Source organism: Geotrypetes seraphini, chromosome 6 (assembly GCF_902459505.1).
Source record: "Geotrypetes seraphini chromosome 6, aGeoSer1.1, whole genome shotgun sequence".
Lineage (NCBI taxonomy): Eukaryota > Metazoa > Chordata > Amphibia > Gymnophiona > Dermophiidae > Geotrypetes > Geotrypetes seraphini.
In genome coordinates, this window is record NC_047089.1 from 209,359,100 (window position 1) to 209,377,166 (window position 18,067).

Here is an 18,067-nt window from a genome sequence, read left to right on the forward strand (position 1 = left end):
AAATGAAAAGAGAGGGGGGTCTTAGGAGAAAGACCACTAGAAACAAAGCTTATATAGGTAAGCAGGGGTGGCTGCAATATTATGAGTACATTTCATACAATTCTTTGCTCATACACTATGGCAGGAAATGACTGTTCTACTGAATGACAGTTCTACTGTATAAAGTGAGAATAACATTAAACACATCTTAGAGTTATGCCACAAACTAGCATGAAGTTGCAGGGGCAGAACACTCCCTGCCTGGTATCGGTAGATACCACTATTACTATTATTAACTTAACATGTTGGCAGCATGCAAAGTCCATAAATAACTGGAACTTGAAGTTTGGATGACTTCTCTTGATGTCTCTGGCTGATAGATGATCTCTCAGGCAGACTTGCAGGGGCTGAAACAAGAAACGAACACCACAAACATAAAAGAGAGAAGTTTCTGGAGTGGATAATGTCCTTCATATACTCTTCACGAGGTTGAAGTATCACTTTGGTGACTGATTGAATGAAGGTCTTTGCCATCACCATCACAGTGATAATTCTGCTGAGGAAGTAAGATGGCAGGAAATGACTACAGCATTACAGTTCTATGAAGTGAGAATAACAAACAAGCATAAAGCTACCGAGGGGCAGAACAATGCTAACTATCCCATCAGCAACCATCAACTGTAAAACTTGTAGAGTTAACACAAGCAGTTTGACCCCATTATACTGTTAGGTTTTGGTATAAGATGAGGTGGAGAAAGGGGAAGAGGTCGGCAGTATTTCCTAACCTTTTCACACTCACGGACCAACAAATTGTCTGAAAAACTCTTTGTGAACTAGGGAGGCGGAAACCCACCTGCTCACCCCCACTGTCTGTCCCCCTCTTTACATAACTTAAAATAATTTCTGAGCTAGCAGGGTTCCCCAGCCCTGCCAGCTGAAGACCTCCCCCCCAAGGATGGTGCCAGAAATGCTGCTCTACACCTTCAAGTTTTTTTCAAGTTTTATTTAAAATTTGATTAAATCGCTTATAAAACTTCTAAGTGATGTACACAAATTAAAATGGGGACAGATTTAACTAAAAAAACACTGTGGAGTGGTCAACGCCCAAAAAAGGTGGTCCAACTCCTCACAGCAAAGGACCTTGGTACCACAAAAATCAGTGATGAAGAAAGCAAAAGGTGGAACCAAGTCCTGGACTTACAGGAGTTAAAATATCAATGTTTATTGAGGTACATTAAAAATGCAATACAACATCATAAAAATCAAATCTAAAAATCTGACCGATGCCAACAGTTATATAACATAAAAAATAGTGCTGTTTGTGAAATAAACAGACCCTACACGGTCCGTGTTTTGGCAAATGAATTGCCTTCCTCAGTGGTCGTTAGCATAGTGGGCTGGAGATTAAACAGCCAATTGCATCATGGGATGTACCTATTAAGTTAGTAAGATGTACAAAACACAGACAGAACGACTAAAACCAAAAGGGAAAGAGGGAGAGAAATGCAATTGTAATAGGATAGTAAAACATAAAAGGTAAAAACGAGGTTGGGGACACAAAAAGTAGAGGAACCAAAGAATGATTGGAAGTGGTATAATGTTTCTGTCAATTAAGGAACCCAATTAATGGATGTTATAAATTAAAAGCATCTTTAAACAGGAAGCATTTCAGGTTACCTCTGAATCGATCGAAATATTTTTCCTCCCTTAGGTGGATTAGTAGATAATTCCAAAGTTGAGGTGCGGTGATGGAGAAAATGTTTTGGCATCTTGTATTGATTGTTTTCAATGAAGGAATGGATAATAGATGTTGGCCATTGGATCTAAGGAAACCTAAGGGGGCATACGGTGTAAGGAGTTTGCTGATCCACCAACACTGGCACATGCTTAGGGATAATATGGATTACAACAATTGAACTAGGTTTGTCTCTGATGTACAATCAAATATAAAGTATTTGAATCTCATTTTCTTTAACCCATATTTGTAAAAATGCACTATTACAGTTTAAAGAATGTCTGAAATTAAATTGAATCCCGAAGAAAGCCAGATTCTGTATACAAAGCAACATTAGAGAAAGAGAAAGCAGTGACTCATGACCCCCCTGTATTGTTCAAATTGTAAAAGATAGCAGGTGTAAAATTTAAAAAGTTTATGTACTTCAATAGTATTACAAATTAGCAACAATCTAAGGAAATATTTTTTTTTACAGAAAGGGTGGTAGATGCATGGAATAGAGGTGGTGGAGACAAAGACTGTGTCTGAATTAAAGAAAGCATGGGATAGGCACCTAGGATCTCATAGAGAGAGGAGCTAGTGGATGCTGCAGATGGGCAGACTGGGTGGGCCATTTGGCCATTACCTGCCATCATGTTTCTCTGTTTCTAAAAATAAAAGGAAAAATAGAAAATTAAGCGATACATTCTTTCAAATAGCTTTCAGAAATCAAATCCTCCTTCCTCAAATCAGGACAGTATACTGCTATTATGATAAACTGTCCTGACCTGTGGAAGGTTTTGGCCTCTAAAAGCTAATAAAAAATGTATTTAGTGCAATAAAAAGGGATCATCTTATTTTCCATTGTTTTAAAAATTAGGTTGGAATAATATGGGTACTACATACATTATTATTTTCTCCAAATCTCTGCTTTTGTCTATCTTCTCTCTCATCTCATGCTAGTGTTTCATGTTCATTTGCCATTTTTCTCTCACCTTCTTCACCTCCTCCACTACAGTACATTCATCTCTAATATTTTTGTCCTATCAACATTCTTCCATTTATATTTCTTTTTCTCTTCAATCTTACCGTAGTCTTCAATTTCTCTTTTTACTGCATCTACTTACAGCTTTCCATCTCTCTTTTTTTCACCCTGGCCCTTATTCCCCAGTCATTCACTGCCCCCTTCCATCCAGCATATCCTTCTCTTCCCCCCCCTCCACTTCCATCTAGCATGCATGTCTCCTCTCTTTCCTCCAACGTATCCCCTCTCCCCCTTCCATCCATCATCTCTCCTCTATGTCCCCCTTCCATCTAATCACTGTGTTCCTATCTCTTCCCGTTCTATTCAGGTTTCCTCTCTGTTTAACTCCTTCCATCTAGTCTCCCTAATTTAGATGGACAATTGGTCTGATCCAGTAAGACTATTCTTATGTTCTTATGACCAGCAACCGACATGGTCCATGTTTTGCGGTCACTGCCTCAGGGAGTTGTCCCCTGAATTTATATATGTTAACCTGTAACTTGTCCTGAGCTCTTTAGGGAGGACAGGATAGAAAACAAATTAAATAAATAAAGGGAGAGAGGAAATAATGGATTAGCAGATCTCCACTCACCTCCTTCGTTATCTGGGGTCATATTAGTTTTTAATGTTAAAATGCAGAAATGGTAAGGGGAGCACTTTTTAAGTGGGAGACTAGAATCCCTCCCAGTCCAGCTCATGCCCTGTTCCCACTCTACCTTCTCTGCCTGTACTGTGACCTTGAATGGTGTCAGATCTCGCCACTGTTAATCTTGCAGCAGGAAAGGTTGGCTGTGAGATTTGAAATTACTGATGCTCACTTGGAAGCACAGAAAAACGGAGTGGTTGGCTGCTGGATCTCCCATTTTCTGCAGGAGTTTCCCCAATTTTGTTTTGGAGATAGCCCTCTGATGCAATGCCCTAGGCCAGGGGTAGGCAATTCTGGTCCTCGAGAGCCGGAGCCAGGTCAGGTTTTCAGGATATCCACCATGAATATGCACGAGATGGATTTGCATGCACTGCCTCCTTGAGATGCAAATCTATCTCGTGCATATTTATTGTGGATATCCTGAAAACCTGACCTGGCTCCGGCTCTCGAGAACCGGAATTGCCTACCCCTGCCCTAGGCCGTTCATATATTTGTTGATTAATTCATTGTTTTGGGTAGTGTTTGCCATATTTTGTACCTTCCTCTCTTTCAGTGCCCGAGACTTGGCAGGTCTGAAAATGGGGTTATATTGGAAAAGGTCTGGGAAATACTGGATAAGGACAATAGTTATACTGATGAAATAGGGCCCATGAGTGCGCTGATAGCCCACTGGCTGTATACAAAACATTTGCAAAATTAGCCATAGTATAGCTTATAAGACTAGAACAATGCAAGCACTTTGGATTAGTTGCTCAATATCCCAGTGTGCATTGTCACACTTCCTCAGTGGTAGGTGCATTTTAGCGTGGATCAGGTCATGTGCTGACAACACAGCCATATGCCTGGAACAGGCTGCCAGAATCAATGCATCATGCTCCATCTCTAGCAGTATTCAAATCCAAGCTAATAGCCTACTTTTTTGAAGTGGCTTTCAACTCTTAACTCCCACTCACCCATCGTATCATTCCTTCTGCTAGAAACTCCCCAACCCTGAGATGCCCTAGCTGTCCAAATTAGATTGTAAGCTCTTCTGAGCAAGGACAGTCTATTGAATGTTAAATGTACAGAACTGTGTATATTTATCAGTGCTATAGAAATGAAAAATAGTAGTAGTAGTGCAAACGTTTGCCAAAATCTTTTGCCAGGTTAATGTTAAAAGACATTTAATATTTTAATTTCTGATTTTGAAAGGAATTGCATATTAAACAACATTAACAGTAACACAGTTTTGAACAAGGGCTACATTTTCCTGTTTTGAAGAGGAGTTTAGAATCCCTCTCCCAAGAAAAACATGGACCTAGACCCAACTGCTCCAGCAAGGAAGTAGGAAATTAGTTTGTGCACCATTATTTATTAATTTTAGTATTTATACCTAAGTATTTATACCTTATAACCTAAGTGGTTTTAAGTTCAAGTATTCGGGCAAAGGAGAAAAAACAGTGCTGCCTCAGGAGAAAAGAGAACAGTACAGTACACCCTCCATATTCGCAGGGGGTTGTGGGAGCACAGCCTCCTCACGAATACCGCAAACTTGCAAATAACTTTAGGGCCCCCCAACTCCTGTGGTGCCAGAGCCGCAAGTGCTGCTGCCCCCTCACAGGTGCATTCTTTCTCACTCCTACTGCTCCTCCTCCTGGGCCCGAAAATACATGAACTCAACAGAAGCTTGACAAAAAATGATCACCTCAAAATGCTACTACTGCCTGTTTCAGGGGGCCAATGTTAAGGGACCAATGTTGGTACTAAGCAGAGAGAAACAAGCATGGATCTAGAAGTTAAATACGGTAATCCCGAATGGTCTAAACCAGGGGTGTCCAACCTGCGGCCCGAGGGCCGCAAGTGGCCCAGTGAAATATTTTGTGCAGCCCTGGTCGAGGGTGATGCAGTGTTTTACTCTGCTGTCCCTGGGTATTTACCGTCTTGCTGGCTCCCTCCTCTGTCTTGCTGCAGCGTTTGTGCAGCCCCAGAAATATTTTTTTCGCCCAATGCGGCCCAGGGAAGCCAAATTGTTGGACACCCCTGGTCTAAACATTCAGATCGATTAGTTTTATTTCTATTAGTTCAATGTTAGTTTGCTGCTAGTTCCTAATGACGTGAGCTCAAACTTTGCCATGGGCTGAACAGACCAACAGTGATTGGAGGCCTCTCCCTATCAGAATGGATAGTGGATTGGCTGGTGTCAAGTATATAGTACGCTGAAAAACGTCATACTTAACAAACCTGGAGACAACAAAGTACAGCCACGCTGCAGTGAGTAAACAAGTTTTATTCTTATCGTTGTAATTCTATATTAGCCAGCAGACTTGAACAGCTAATATTATTTTGTAGAACATCACAAGATGCCTGGTGAAGTTCCTGAGTCCTGAAGAAATGGTCTAATTTGCCATGAAACATTGACATCGACTCACTGATTTATGTGGCTGATATATGAAAAATGTTTGATTGAACACACATATAAGGCTTAAAATATTCTGATTTTTTTTCCACTAGTGTGCAGTGAATAGAATTGTACTGGTTTGGTAATATTTTTCGCAAATGATTTAACCATTGAATGAAAGTTTTTTTTGCCAATGATGTGGTTGGAGGTTGGTGCGGCCTAAAATTGCTCACCCCGATCCTGAGGCTTCTTCTTTCATTTCAAATGGTAATTCAGCTTTTGTAGTGGGAGTTTTTTTGTTGTTGGTTTTTGTATTTATAATCCCCTGCTTCCTTGTTGATATGTGAAATGATTCAGTGCACTTCCTCTTCTCTTTCCAGTCTCCTGCCTATCCCACTCATTGGCCAAAGCTCTCCTACCGGGGGCTAGGTTCAAATAGTGTAAGGGGGTAGGGGTGGGGATAAGAGGGAATATTTGGGGTCTGTGAGGTATCAGCAGGGAGCTAATAAAAGAGCATGGGGTTGGGGGGAGTAAACATAATCTCCTTGTAAAGCAACTGACAAAATGCCCACGTGTCAGTTCATGACCATGCTCTGAAGTAGAGAATGACATGGGGACCATTTGCTGTGGTCACCGCAGTAAATCCACAGGAATGGAGAAATTTGCAACTGGTTTATCGCAGGAATGGGGACAAGACCTATCACCGCCCCGTGGTAATGGAGACAAGATCTTTTACCGCCCTGTAGGAGTGGTGAAAAGTCTTGCTCCTGTGGTACAAAAATTGCGCCTGTCAGACTGGCATCTCCTCCCCAGCTCCTCTTGCACCTACACATCTCCCTCGGTATTCGCGGGGGATAGGGGCAGAGCCGGACTGTGAATGGAGGAAAAACGCAAATATCTTCTCATCCAGCTCTGACCCACCCCCGCCTCCCCGGCCTTACCTGGTGGTCTAGTAGGCTTTCGGGGCAGGAACGATCTTCCTATGCTCCTGCCCCGTGCAGATCGCCAATAGGAAATGACTGCCCTGAGTTCCCGTAGTCTCTCAAGACTACGGCAGGAGCTCAAGGCAGCCATTTCCTATTGGCAATCTACACGGGGTAGGCGCATAAGAAGATCTCTCCTGCCCCAAAAGCCTGCTAGACCACCAGGTAAGGCCGGGATGCTGGGGGAAGGCGGGAAAGAGGTGGGAACATGATAAAATATGGGTTCCCCCCCAAAAAAATCATGAATTTGTGAAACCATGAGTGTGGAAACCGCGAATGGGGAGGGAGAAGTGTATTTTACCTTCAGGAACCAGCCATGCCACAATGAAGACATAAGGAACCCAAAACCAAAGCCTGAGACCAATGTGATTTGAAGAATAAAATTACCAAAAGGTAGAAAAAAATGAATTTATTTTATATGTTGTGATTAGAATATTTCAGATTTGAAATATGTATCCTGCTAGAGCTGGTATTAGACATAACTGGGGACCGCAAAGCCCAGGCTGTGCTTCTTTAGCTTCCAGCTGGCTTAGGGCTCATTCTCTCTGACCAGGGGGCAATTGCTCTCCCCTAACACTATTCCTTACATGTGTGACTGAAGTATTATTCTGTTAGCTTGATTTTTCTGTGTAGCATTCTGTAGTAATTTGGTTTGTTCAGTTTTCACAATAGTGGAGGGGATATTTGTGAAAGAGATGGGAGATAGGGGTTTCGTTGATCTTTGCTCTGTATTATTTGTGTTTATAAAATGACAATTGTACAGAATATTGTCTCTTTTTATACTTGAATAAAATAAGTTCAGTATAAAATCATAACTATTTGAGGCTTGTGTAGACGGGATCTGACAGTTTGCGGGACGGGGACTGAAGTCACAGGGATGATCTAACGGGGACGGGGTGGTAACGGTGATAAATTTTTTCCCCCATGTCATTCTCTACTCTGAACCCAAGAAGTTGTGTTTTTGTTTTTTTTTATGGACCCTAAATTCAAACCTTGTGTTAACAGTTCTTCAGCTGATATGATTTCCCAATCTTGGTGACTTTACAAATATGGTTGTTGCAATCATAACACCACTATCCTAAATTTGCTTTCCCTCCTCTATATTTGAGATCCTAGCCATGAATTGTTGGGAAAAGCAGTCATCCCTATGTCCTCGGCACACCTGGGAACATTTGAGCTGTAAAATTGGCAAAAGGTGCCCATTTTTTTTGGTTGTATATGAGGGATTACAATTGCACTTGTTCCATCCTCCTCCGTTCATTGCAGGTCATTAGGCGATCATACAAATTGACTGAAGATGTTATGAGTTTCCCAGACTGCAGTGGCCCCTTTTTCAGGTATCACTCATTTCCAATTGATCACACGGAAAAAGTCAGCCACTCTTTCCTGGTAAACCTATGGGCATTTCCTTCTCTTGTGGATATATTTTTAAAATTATCAGGGTTAGTTCTGCATCAGGAAAGCCTACAGACCTTGATTATATGAGACACTGGCCCAATAACCAAGATAGAGGGAATCAACAACACAGCGAGGGAAGCACATTAAAAGAGGTACAGTTAGCCACAAGGAGGGATATAGGAAGCAAACTGTGACCTGATATAGGCTGTGTTTCACAGGGGGTGCGGGGGTCTGTATAAAAGACTGGCCCGATAAAAATAATGTGTGGTATTTGGTCAAAGTACTCTGCCTAATTCATTACATGGGTACAACGGCATGCTAGAACACAAGGTCTGATTCAACTATATTAAAAATGCTGCCTCATGAAATGTACAAAGGGTTTAAAAAAAAAGAAAATAAGCTAAAGCCCCATAAAAGGACTTGAAATAAAAGCATTTGTAATTTGTTTCTTCACATTTCATACCCTTTATCTACTACTTCAAATCTTTTGATTTCCTTGATTAACTTAACACCCCACTCATGATTTTGCCCCTACTTATTCCTAAAGAGAGATGGGGGAGGGGGAGGGGGGGTCCTTTTTGAACAAAATCCTAAATTGCTCCAGGTCTATGTTTTGCAGCTATAGGGCCAGAAACCTTGAAGCTCAGGACATATACATATACTGTATATGTGTGTGTGTGTATGTATGTATATATATATATATATATATATATCAAAAAGCAGCAAACTTACCAGAATTCTTCTAATGAAAACAGTAGTGTCAAAATGTAGAATGCGTTAGATGGCTGGAATGCCCTCTCGAGGGAAGTGGTGGAGAGAAAAACAGAGATGGAATTCAGTAAACACAGAGGATCTCTAAAAAAATGAAGGATGTAAATTAAAGAACTAAGGCCGGTACTGGACAGGCTTGCATGGTCTATGTCTCGTATGTGGTGATTTGGTGTGGGATGGGCTGGGGAGGGCATCAATGGGAACTCCACTAACTTGGAACATGAGGATGTTACTGGCTAGACTTTATGGTAGATATCCTGAAAACACGATGGTTGGATAGACTGGAGTGAGCTTGGACGGCAACTTCAACCTTTGGGACCTAGGACAATACCAGGTGGACTTTACAGTGTATAACCCAGAAATACCAAAGAAGAGACCAGTTAATTTAATCATGTATTTTTAATGGGTATAACTAAAGGGCAGACTGGATGGCCTGCTCAGGTATTTACTCTGCCGTCATTTACTATGTTACTCAAATAATAATAATAACAGTTTATATACCGCAGGGCCATGAAGTTCTATGTGGTTTACAAAGATTAAAAGATGGTACAAATTGATTGAACTTAACAGAGGTGGAAGAGAGTTTTCTAATGACACACCTGCTGGCACTAGAAATTTACGAGAGGCTATGGGAAGAAACAAGGGAGAATGCCCTCAGTGCCTTGCTAAATAAGGGTGTGGCAGCTTTCAGGACAAACATTTTACTTTTGCCATGTACTATAAAGAGAAATTGAATATCAGCACTGTGCATGCTGTCAGGTATGTATAATCCTTGCTACATGGGTGGAGCAGCCCTGTGGCCTGTTTATCTAGTCATCAGAGTAAATCTTGGCATAGCTACCTTTTCCGATTATTCGATAGGGGATTTCCTATCAGCTCACTGAAAGGCTTATACTGTACTAGAGGAAATAAAATGAGGCTCATGTGGTTTTCCTGTCACCTGCACATTCATGTACGAGCTCTAAACCCAGAATCTCAAGATGTGAGCTGGGCCTGACTTGTACATGAACCCCACAAAATTTCAGCTATTACTGGAGAAATTCCTTAGCACGGAGCATTCAAGGAGCCCTGAAACTGGGGTCAGCAATTGAGAGAGCCTTGGTTTGCCATTCCCTGCATGTTGGATTTGTAGTTCCACTGTTCAAAAAATGGGAGAGGAGAAAAGCCAGGAAAAGTGTACCTCCTCATGTCAAAACACCAACTTGTAACCTAATCAGTCTCAAAGTCTGTTTAAATCTACACCATGTTCTCTCCCAGAAAGAACTGCTGACCATACAGAGGATGACAGTTTCTGTGAAGACACTGCAGATCCACTAAGGACATCAGCTCTACAAGTTTATTCCACAATTCTCCAACAAGGACTACTTGGGAAAGATGTGGTTACATGACAATAAATCATAAAACAATCCTGCCCATTTTGTGGGGCCACCAAAAAGGGTCTCAATGGTTTTACATGAGCCTTTGAGACTACATAGTGCCCTGTAAAGCAGCACATAGCCAGAACTCAAATTTCAAGGGTGCCAGTACACAAGGGGGGGGGGGGCATAAAAGTTTGCTTCATCATGCTGCTGCTCTTTGTCCCCATATGATCCCCACATATTTGAGCTGGCGAGGGTCCCCAAATTTACCAACAGAAATGCTCCTCTTACCTACAACCACTGCCACCTCTGTACTGGGTCTCCCCGCCTCCAGTGCATGCTCAGTTTCAGCAAAATCAAGCATGCAAAAGAAAAGCTCCACCCTAAACTAAACTAAACCTTACACTTATATACCGCATCTTCTCTGTAAATATAGAGCTTGACACAGTTTATAAAAATTAAAAGGGGAGTGGGAGTGGTGGTAGGGGGAAGTGGAAATTTACATTTTTGAAAATAGCCAAAGTTTTCAGGTGTCTTTGGAATAGTTGGAAAGAGCCCCCTGCACATGCTCACTTTAGGGAAAACGGAGCTTACATGGTGGGTGGGAGACCCAGCAAGTGAAGGAGCACTTCTACTAGTAAGACATGGGGATCCTTGCCAGCCAGGGATGCTGAAAATTGAGGGGTGGGGGCACCTGTTGTACAGTAACTCATAGGAAAGGGACTAGGTAGTTTCTTAAGATCACAAGCAGCAGCAGTGGCTTTGGATAATTCTTACGCCTGTCCAATATAAGTTATAACTCATAAATTTTTAGTCTGCTCTTGAATGAATAGGATTACCGTATTTTTTTCGCTCCATAAGACGCATCCCAGATTTAGAGAAGGAAAACAAGAAAAAAAAACCCATTCTGAACCAAATTATATACTAATATATACCTGACACCTTTAAATTCTGTCCCAGCCCCCCGGCACTTTTAAATTCTGTCCCAGCCCTCCCCAATCAATAAATCATCACTTTTACATATCCCCAGCACCTTTAAATTCCGTCCCAGCCCCCCAGTACTTTTAAATTCTGTCCCAGTTCCCCAGCTGTATACTGATCTTAGGCATTGTCAGCACAGTTGAGCAACAATGATAGGTTTGATAGGTTTCAGCTTCTCACATGCATGAACAGAAGAGCCATAGTCAAAACCAGCAGAGGAAATGCAGGGCCAAAGTAAGGAGAGAGGCTAAAGGAGAGCAGATAAAGGGAGAGAGGGAAGGAAACAGCAGAGACTCAAAAGAACACATGTAGGAAAAGTATGTGGAATATATCACCCCCCCCCCCCAGCTGCCTGCTGATTACTGGCATGTCGGGACCAGCGACGCACAAGCGCGCTGCTGCGTGGGCGCGCGCCACTTCTGAATGGCTGCCTCAGTTCTTTTGAGGTGAGAACTGAGGCAGCCATTCAGAAGCGGCACGTGCCCATGCAGAAGTGCGCTTGTGTGCCGCTGGCCCTGACATACCAGTAATCAGCAGGCAGCCGTCCCGCGAAGCACCAGCGACCGGCACAATTAGGAAGTGTCGCAGGCCCAGGCATTAGTGCGCTTGTGCACCGCAGGCCCTGACAAGCAGCAGGCAGCCGTCCACCGACCTCCAAAATTTAAAGGTACCGCCAGGGGTGTGGGTGTGTGTGTGGTATATTCGCTTCTTAAGACGCACCCTTATTTCCACCCACTTTTTTTGGGGGAAAAAAAGGGTGTCTTATGGAGTGAAAAATATGGTTGCTGATCATGTGTTGTGAAAAACCATCATCTTTTATCCCTTCCCCCCCAATTAAAATATTTTGTTTCTATAAGAAGTCTCTTTAATGCACAAAACAACTAATAAACATTTAAGGGACATGAATCCCAACAAGGTCAACATCTGTATGCACCCCCAACAGACAGTCTATACTTAAGAATGCAGAAGTGTGTGTGGGGGGGGGGGGGATACAGACGATTCTACATTCTACATACAGACGCATTCTACATAATGCAACTCTAAACTAGCAATGAAAGGGATTCATTCCCTTCCCTCCCAGTAGTCTGAAAGCCCTTGCACCTCTGGCGATGCTGCAGCAGACTTGCCTCCATATCACTCCCCTCCCTACACCGGGGATATCCAAACTCCCAATGACCTAATCCTACCCTGAACATTTATATGTTTTTGTATTTAAGCCAGAAGAGAATATTCTGATCCGACTCAGTTTTGTCCTATTCCTCCATTTGACAGGAAGTTACCGACTTCACACTGCTCCACTAGACAGCCTGTCCCTACTTTACAACAATGCAACCATAAAACTTTACCATGAAGTCCAAGCTGTAGTTTTTCATGCTACAGTAAGTTTGCGCATATGTCAGACCATGCCAACCAGACCCAGATGCTTTATGTTTTGATGCTGTTACAGGAAATTAGCTGACCAGGAGGCGGTTTTCTAAATAAAAGTCATTTATGTAAAGTTGCAAGAATATAGCATGAGTACAGGTTTCAGAGAGTTGATGGCAAGTGATGCTGAACAGCCATAAACCGAAAGGACTCCAATCTACAAACATGAGAATGGTAGCTTACTGCTTGACTGTGCGCTCAATGAAGCATATTGACAATATAGAAAACAGATGTCACATTTAATATACTCCACACCACCCCTTCAAAACATCTGGTAGGGCAGCCAAAAGTGCTTGAGTGAACTGGCAAAGGTAGGGTTTGCTATGATTCAAGGGAGGGCTGCTCATCCCAAACACAGACTAGCATTTGTTCCCATCACTGGCCACGCAAACCAGTCTTTCCCTTACTGTGCTGGGATAAATATTGTAATAGACCTGTAAGGAAAAGCTCACACAGTATACCACAGTAAAATTTCAGTTCACGGTCATAAGTTAGAGGAAAGTAAAAGCAAGCGTTTCAGTCTGTGTGTCCTTGGAGCCCACAGAATGTAATATCACAAAATATATTTATCACATAATATATATCATATAATTCAACATGGCACAATAGAAATAAGACTGGCACAAAGAGTATTTTTCCTTCTTGGATTTGGCATTCTCTGTTGTGCTTCAACAGGGCAATAACGCGGTCCATGCTGGAACAGAGCTTCAGATTCATTTGCATAAATGTGTGTGGGGGGGGGGGAGGGATGTTTAAGGAAAAGTTTCTAACTGGGAAAAACTCAAAGTAGGTGAAGATCGTATCCTCCAGGTTTTTCTCTTTTCAGTCATTTCATTGACCCCCCTCACCCCAAATAACACCTTGGAAGAGCTGCTAAGTTAGCCCATTCCAGGAGGGAGACTTTTGGTCACTCCAGGTTTTAAAATTTACACCCTAAAGCAGGGGTGTCAAAGTCCCTCCTCGAAGGTCACAATCCAGTCGGGTTTTCAGGATTTCCCCAATGAATATGCATGAAATCTATTAGCATACAATGAAAGCAGTGCATAGTGCATACTGGATAGTGGCCCTCGAGGAGGGACTTTGACACCCCTGCCCTAAAGCAATGTGATATTTGAAGTCCCTCATTCTACTCACTGAAACCCAGTGCTGTAGGTCCCATAATGCATTAGGATTAGGTAGGCAGAAATTCAGAACTAGCCTAAAATCTCATTCCTGGAAATGGATAACATGGAAGCTCTGCTTTGGGACCTTCAGAATGAAAGACAAGGCGGGCATTCTGAAGGTTGCAAGGTAAAGCATCCAAGTTATCCAGTTCAAGGAGGGAGGTTTTAAGCCAGTCCTGGATTTCTGCCAACTTCATGCCGATGTATTATGGGATCATGGGTAGAATTAGAGACCTCAAATACCACATTGCTTTGGGCTGTAATTTTAAAACCAGGACTTGACAAAAACTCTCCTGGAATGGGTAACTTGGCAGCTCTGTCAGTGTTATTAGGGGTGAGAGAGTCAACCGAAAAGGGACTACCTGGAAGAAAAGATAATCCTCACCTGCCTTCCATTTCCATAATTAACTTTTCATTTCTTGGGTGAGGAATGTCCAATGAGAGACATTTATGCAGGTGCTGCAGAGATTTAACAGAGAGCCTGAGGAAGTGGGTACACGGTTTGGAGCAGAATTTTAAAAGTAACTCAGTTTTTGCATGTGGAAATAAAAAAAAGTTTAGTGCATATTCAAGCAGTTTAAAAAATCTCACCTTTATTTCCAAGCAGAATTCTGCACCTGGCCATTGGAATGATTAAAGCCAAATGCACTGTTAAAAAATGATAGCTTTAGAAATCTTGAGCACTAGTGCAATTAAGATTCTTGGGAGAAGGTGAAAAAAGTCAAATAACAATAAAATTCTAAAAAAACAAGGAATTTTTCTAGTCAGGATTTGGTAAGCACTGGAAATGAGTATAAGTACACACTCATTAAGTATAAGAAATGCACAAGTCTTGCAGCACTGTGTGTTGTGCTTGGTCTAATATGAAAATAAAAATGCCCTGTGTCTCTCTAAAAGGCAATTTTGAGAAAAGAATTTTAGAGTTGGGTGATGCCATAGGGAAGAGAAAGCACAGCTGGTTGGAGATGGCATCGAAAGGTTTTATGGCACCATCATCATTACTATTCCCTTACCACTATCATTGACCTGATTGGAGCTATATGCCATCCTATATTTTGCTTTGAAAGATCTTGTTTAATAAAAGATGGCGGGACATGCCATGCCTAATGCAATCACTATATCATCAGTAATGAAAATCAAACCGCACATATCACTTTCAGAGGCCAGTGAAGGACTCCCGCCAGCCCCTTTTTAAGCAGGAACAAGCACACACTTCCTGATGCTGAGCCTTAATTCCAGAATTTTATCCCTCACCTACCATTTCCTGAAATTCCTGATTGAAAAAAAAAACCCCACCTAATTGAACTCAGATTGTTAAAAATAACCTTTGCCCCTTTGTTAAAAACATATATCCCTTTTGGAAGCAACTGAATGCACCTCAGTTTAAAGTGCCACAGAAATACTATGGCGGTAGATAAGGCGTATTAAGGTCAAATCTAGTCTCTGCCTGATTCTCTACGATGTACAAATAAAAATAACACCAAAAGGTGATGGAGGAAATTAGTAGCCACCTGAGGATTCAAAAAACTCCACGGTGAATGTGGTTTGCTGAAGGAGCTGCTCTGAACCCCAGAGTCATAGACAGGAACCCAACTCTAAGGCTGAGAATATGGCATGATACCAATTCCCATCTCCTCTATTCCCAGCTGAAAGCCCGCAACTCTTGGGGATTCGGTTCTCGTAAAAAAAAAAAAAAAAAAAAGGTGTGATTTTGAAAATCAGTACCCTGACCATGGGAATACCACATTAAAAAACAACTGCAATTAAGTTTCCAGGCCTAAGCAGAGAGCTGTTGGCATAGAACTCAACATCCAAGCCTTCCATGTTATTGAACTGGGTCTACTGAGAGACTTTATAGGTGATTTTGGCACCAGTTCAGGTTGCTAGTTCTGTGTACACAGGGGGGACTGTAGAATGAGGTGCTCTGAATAAAGCTGTGCAGACAAGAGTTGGGCTGTACACTGATCTGCTCAGAGGAGATTATGCCTGGATAAGGCAAGGTGCTCCATGTGTCTCACTCACAAATAGCCACACACAAAAGCAAATCAAGTGCACAGTGCTGAAGGATGGGCTGAAGGACTCGGTGGGTCAGTCGCTCTTCCCAATTTTAGCGATCAGTTCATCGCAAATCTTGGTCAGTTCTTCAATTTCTTGGTTCTGAAAGACATTTGATTAAAAAAAAGGAGACGGTTAACACGTGGGCCTTCCCTAAGATCAAAAGAAATAACCATATCCAGGAGAGTGACTAAAATATCAAACAAGTCCTTTGGGAAATTAAAACGAATATGGAGGACAAAAGTGAGAACTGGGGATAGAAGGATGAGAGGTATATATATGGGCAGTGTGAGATGCTACAGGCCAAACAAATTGTCAAGCAAAGGGACAAGAGAATTCTGATGGGGGTGGGGGGGAAAGGATTAAGGTTGTGGGATCCACAAGTTTATTAAACACAGTTATGAAACAAAGTAACATGAGGTACCCCTTTGGGGGATAAAGGCACCTAGAAGAAAAGTCCACAAAGGTGTCTATTTTATAAAATAATATATTCCAAAGTGCATAGTTATGAAGATTCAAACCTCTGATAAGGGTAACTCTTTGTAATCACAGGACCTTTTACTAAATACATCAATTTTTAAATGCACTACAAACCTCCCCCCCAATTCTATATACGGCATCAATAGCGAATAAGAGGAAATATTTTTCACTCAAATAATTGTTAAGTTCTGAAACACATTGCCAGGGGATGTTGTAAAAGCAGTTAATGTAGCTGGGTTTAAAAAAAGGTTTTGACAAGTTCCTGGAAGAAAAGTCCAAAGGCTGCTATTGAGTCAGACATGGGGGAAGCCACTGTATGCCCTGGGATCGGTAGCATGGAATGTTGCTACTATTTGGATTTCTATCAGGTACTTGTGGCCTGGATTGGCCACTTTTGGAAACAGGAACCTGAGTTATTGACCATTGGTCTGACCCATGTAAAAATATGCCGCCTGTTTATCCTAGGATAAAGCAATTACTTACCTGTAACAGGTGTTATCCAACGACGGCAGGCAGATATTCTCACAACTCACCCACCTCCCCTTTTTGGCTTCTCAGCTTTGTTACTGATCTGATGGACCTGCGAGCTGGCAGCAGGCAGGAAGGCACCCGGGCATGTGCAGCATGGACAGTTGTTTGATTTCTTAAAGTGACAGTTCATTTTGGACGATCCAAGCTGGGTTCAATTAATGACGTCACCCACAAGTGAGAATATCTGCCTGCTGTCCTTTGATAATACCTGTTAACTAGGTAAGTAACTGTGCTTTCCCTTCAATGTAACTACTCAAAAGCACAACCTGTTCAAATACTTTCATTGGAAATTTTAAATTGGCCTAAAATTCTTCTATCACTTGACAGATCGGATGCTTTCAATATGGGACGAATAAGTGAGTTTCCAACTAGATGGTACTATTCCAATTGACAAACTTTGATCAATCATTTGCAACAGTTAGGAAGTTATAAAATGTTTACAAATTTTAAGCCAAGCCAAGTCATAGGAATAGAATCTAAGGAATACATCTTAAGTCTTTGACTAAACTTTCTAGTATGAAAACTAAGTGAGCAGGGCTAAAAAAAGAATGCCATTGGGCTAATGATATATCTACCCCTGCTGATGCCAAATCATCTGAGAAGTGAAAGAGTGGAACCTCCTCAAAAGCAAATAGCAAGTTAAAATTCTTTGAAGTAAGATAAAGTAGCCAGAAAGTCTGCAGATGGACCCTCCCCTAACAACATAGAAGACTACTAACAGCTGAGATAACATACAAAAATATTGTTGGGGTTTGTTCTTATTTTGCATGGAATGGTGTGGTGGCCATTTTAGTCCACTTTCCAAAGTAGTATAAAGAAATAAAACAAAAAAAAACCCAAAAGAAATAAGCTGATACCTTTTTCATTGGACTAACTCAATGAATTTTATGATGAGCTTTCAAAGGTAACCCTTCTTCTTCAGACCAGAAATAAGCAAATGTTGACAAATATCAGTATATAGATATATATATAAGGAAAATTATAAAGACATTTAAAACTGCTCTGTCTCCTGCCCATCCACCCACTCCTCTTCCTATCCCTGAAATGCTTTTAATGTTTTCCTTATATATACTGATATTTGTCAACATTTGCTTATTTCTGATCTAAAGAAGAAGGGTTACCTTTGAAGGCTTGTCATAAAATCATTGAGTTAGTCCAACTGAAAAGGTATCACTTTATTTC

At 41.6% G+C, this 18,067-nt stretch overlaps 1 protein-coding gene across 6 annotated transcripts in view; it reads right to left on the reverse strand.

The window, feature by feature from the left end:
* Positions 1-11,753: 11,753 nt before the first annotated feature.
* TACC1 (transforming acidic coiled-coil containing protein 1) overlaps positions 11,754-18,067 on the reverse strand; it is a 110,504-nt gene continuing 104,190 nt past the window's right edge. For all 6 annotated transcript variants that reach the window (XM_033948704.1, XM_033948708.1, XM_033948703.1 and 3 more), the window contains one exon: positions 11,754-15,976. In XM_033948704.1, the coding sequence (XP_033804595.1) occupies positions 15,908-15,976 (69 nt within the window). In that variant the 3' untranslated portion in view covers positions 11,754-15,907. The remainder of the gene's footprint in view (positions 15,977-18,067) is intronic.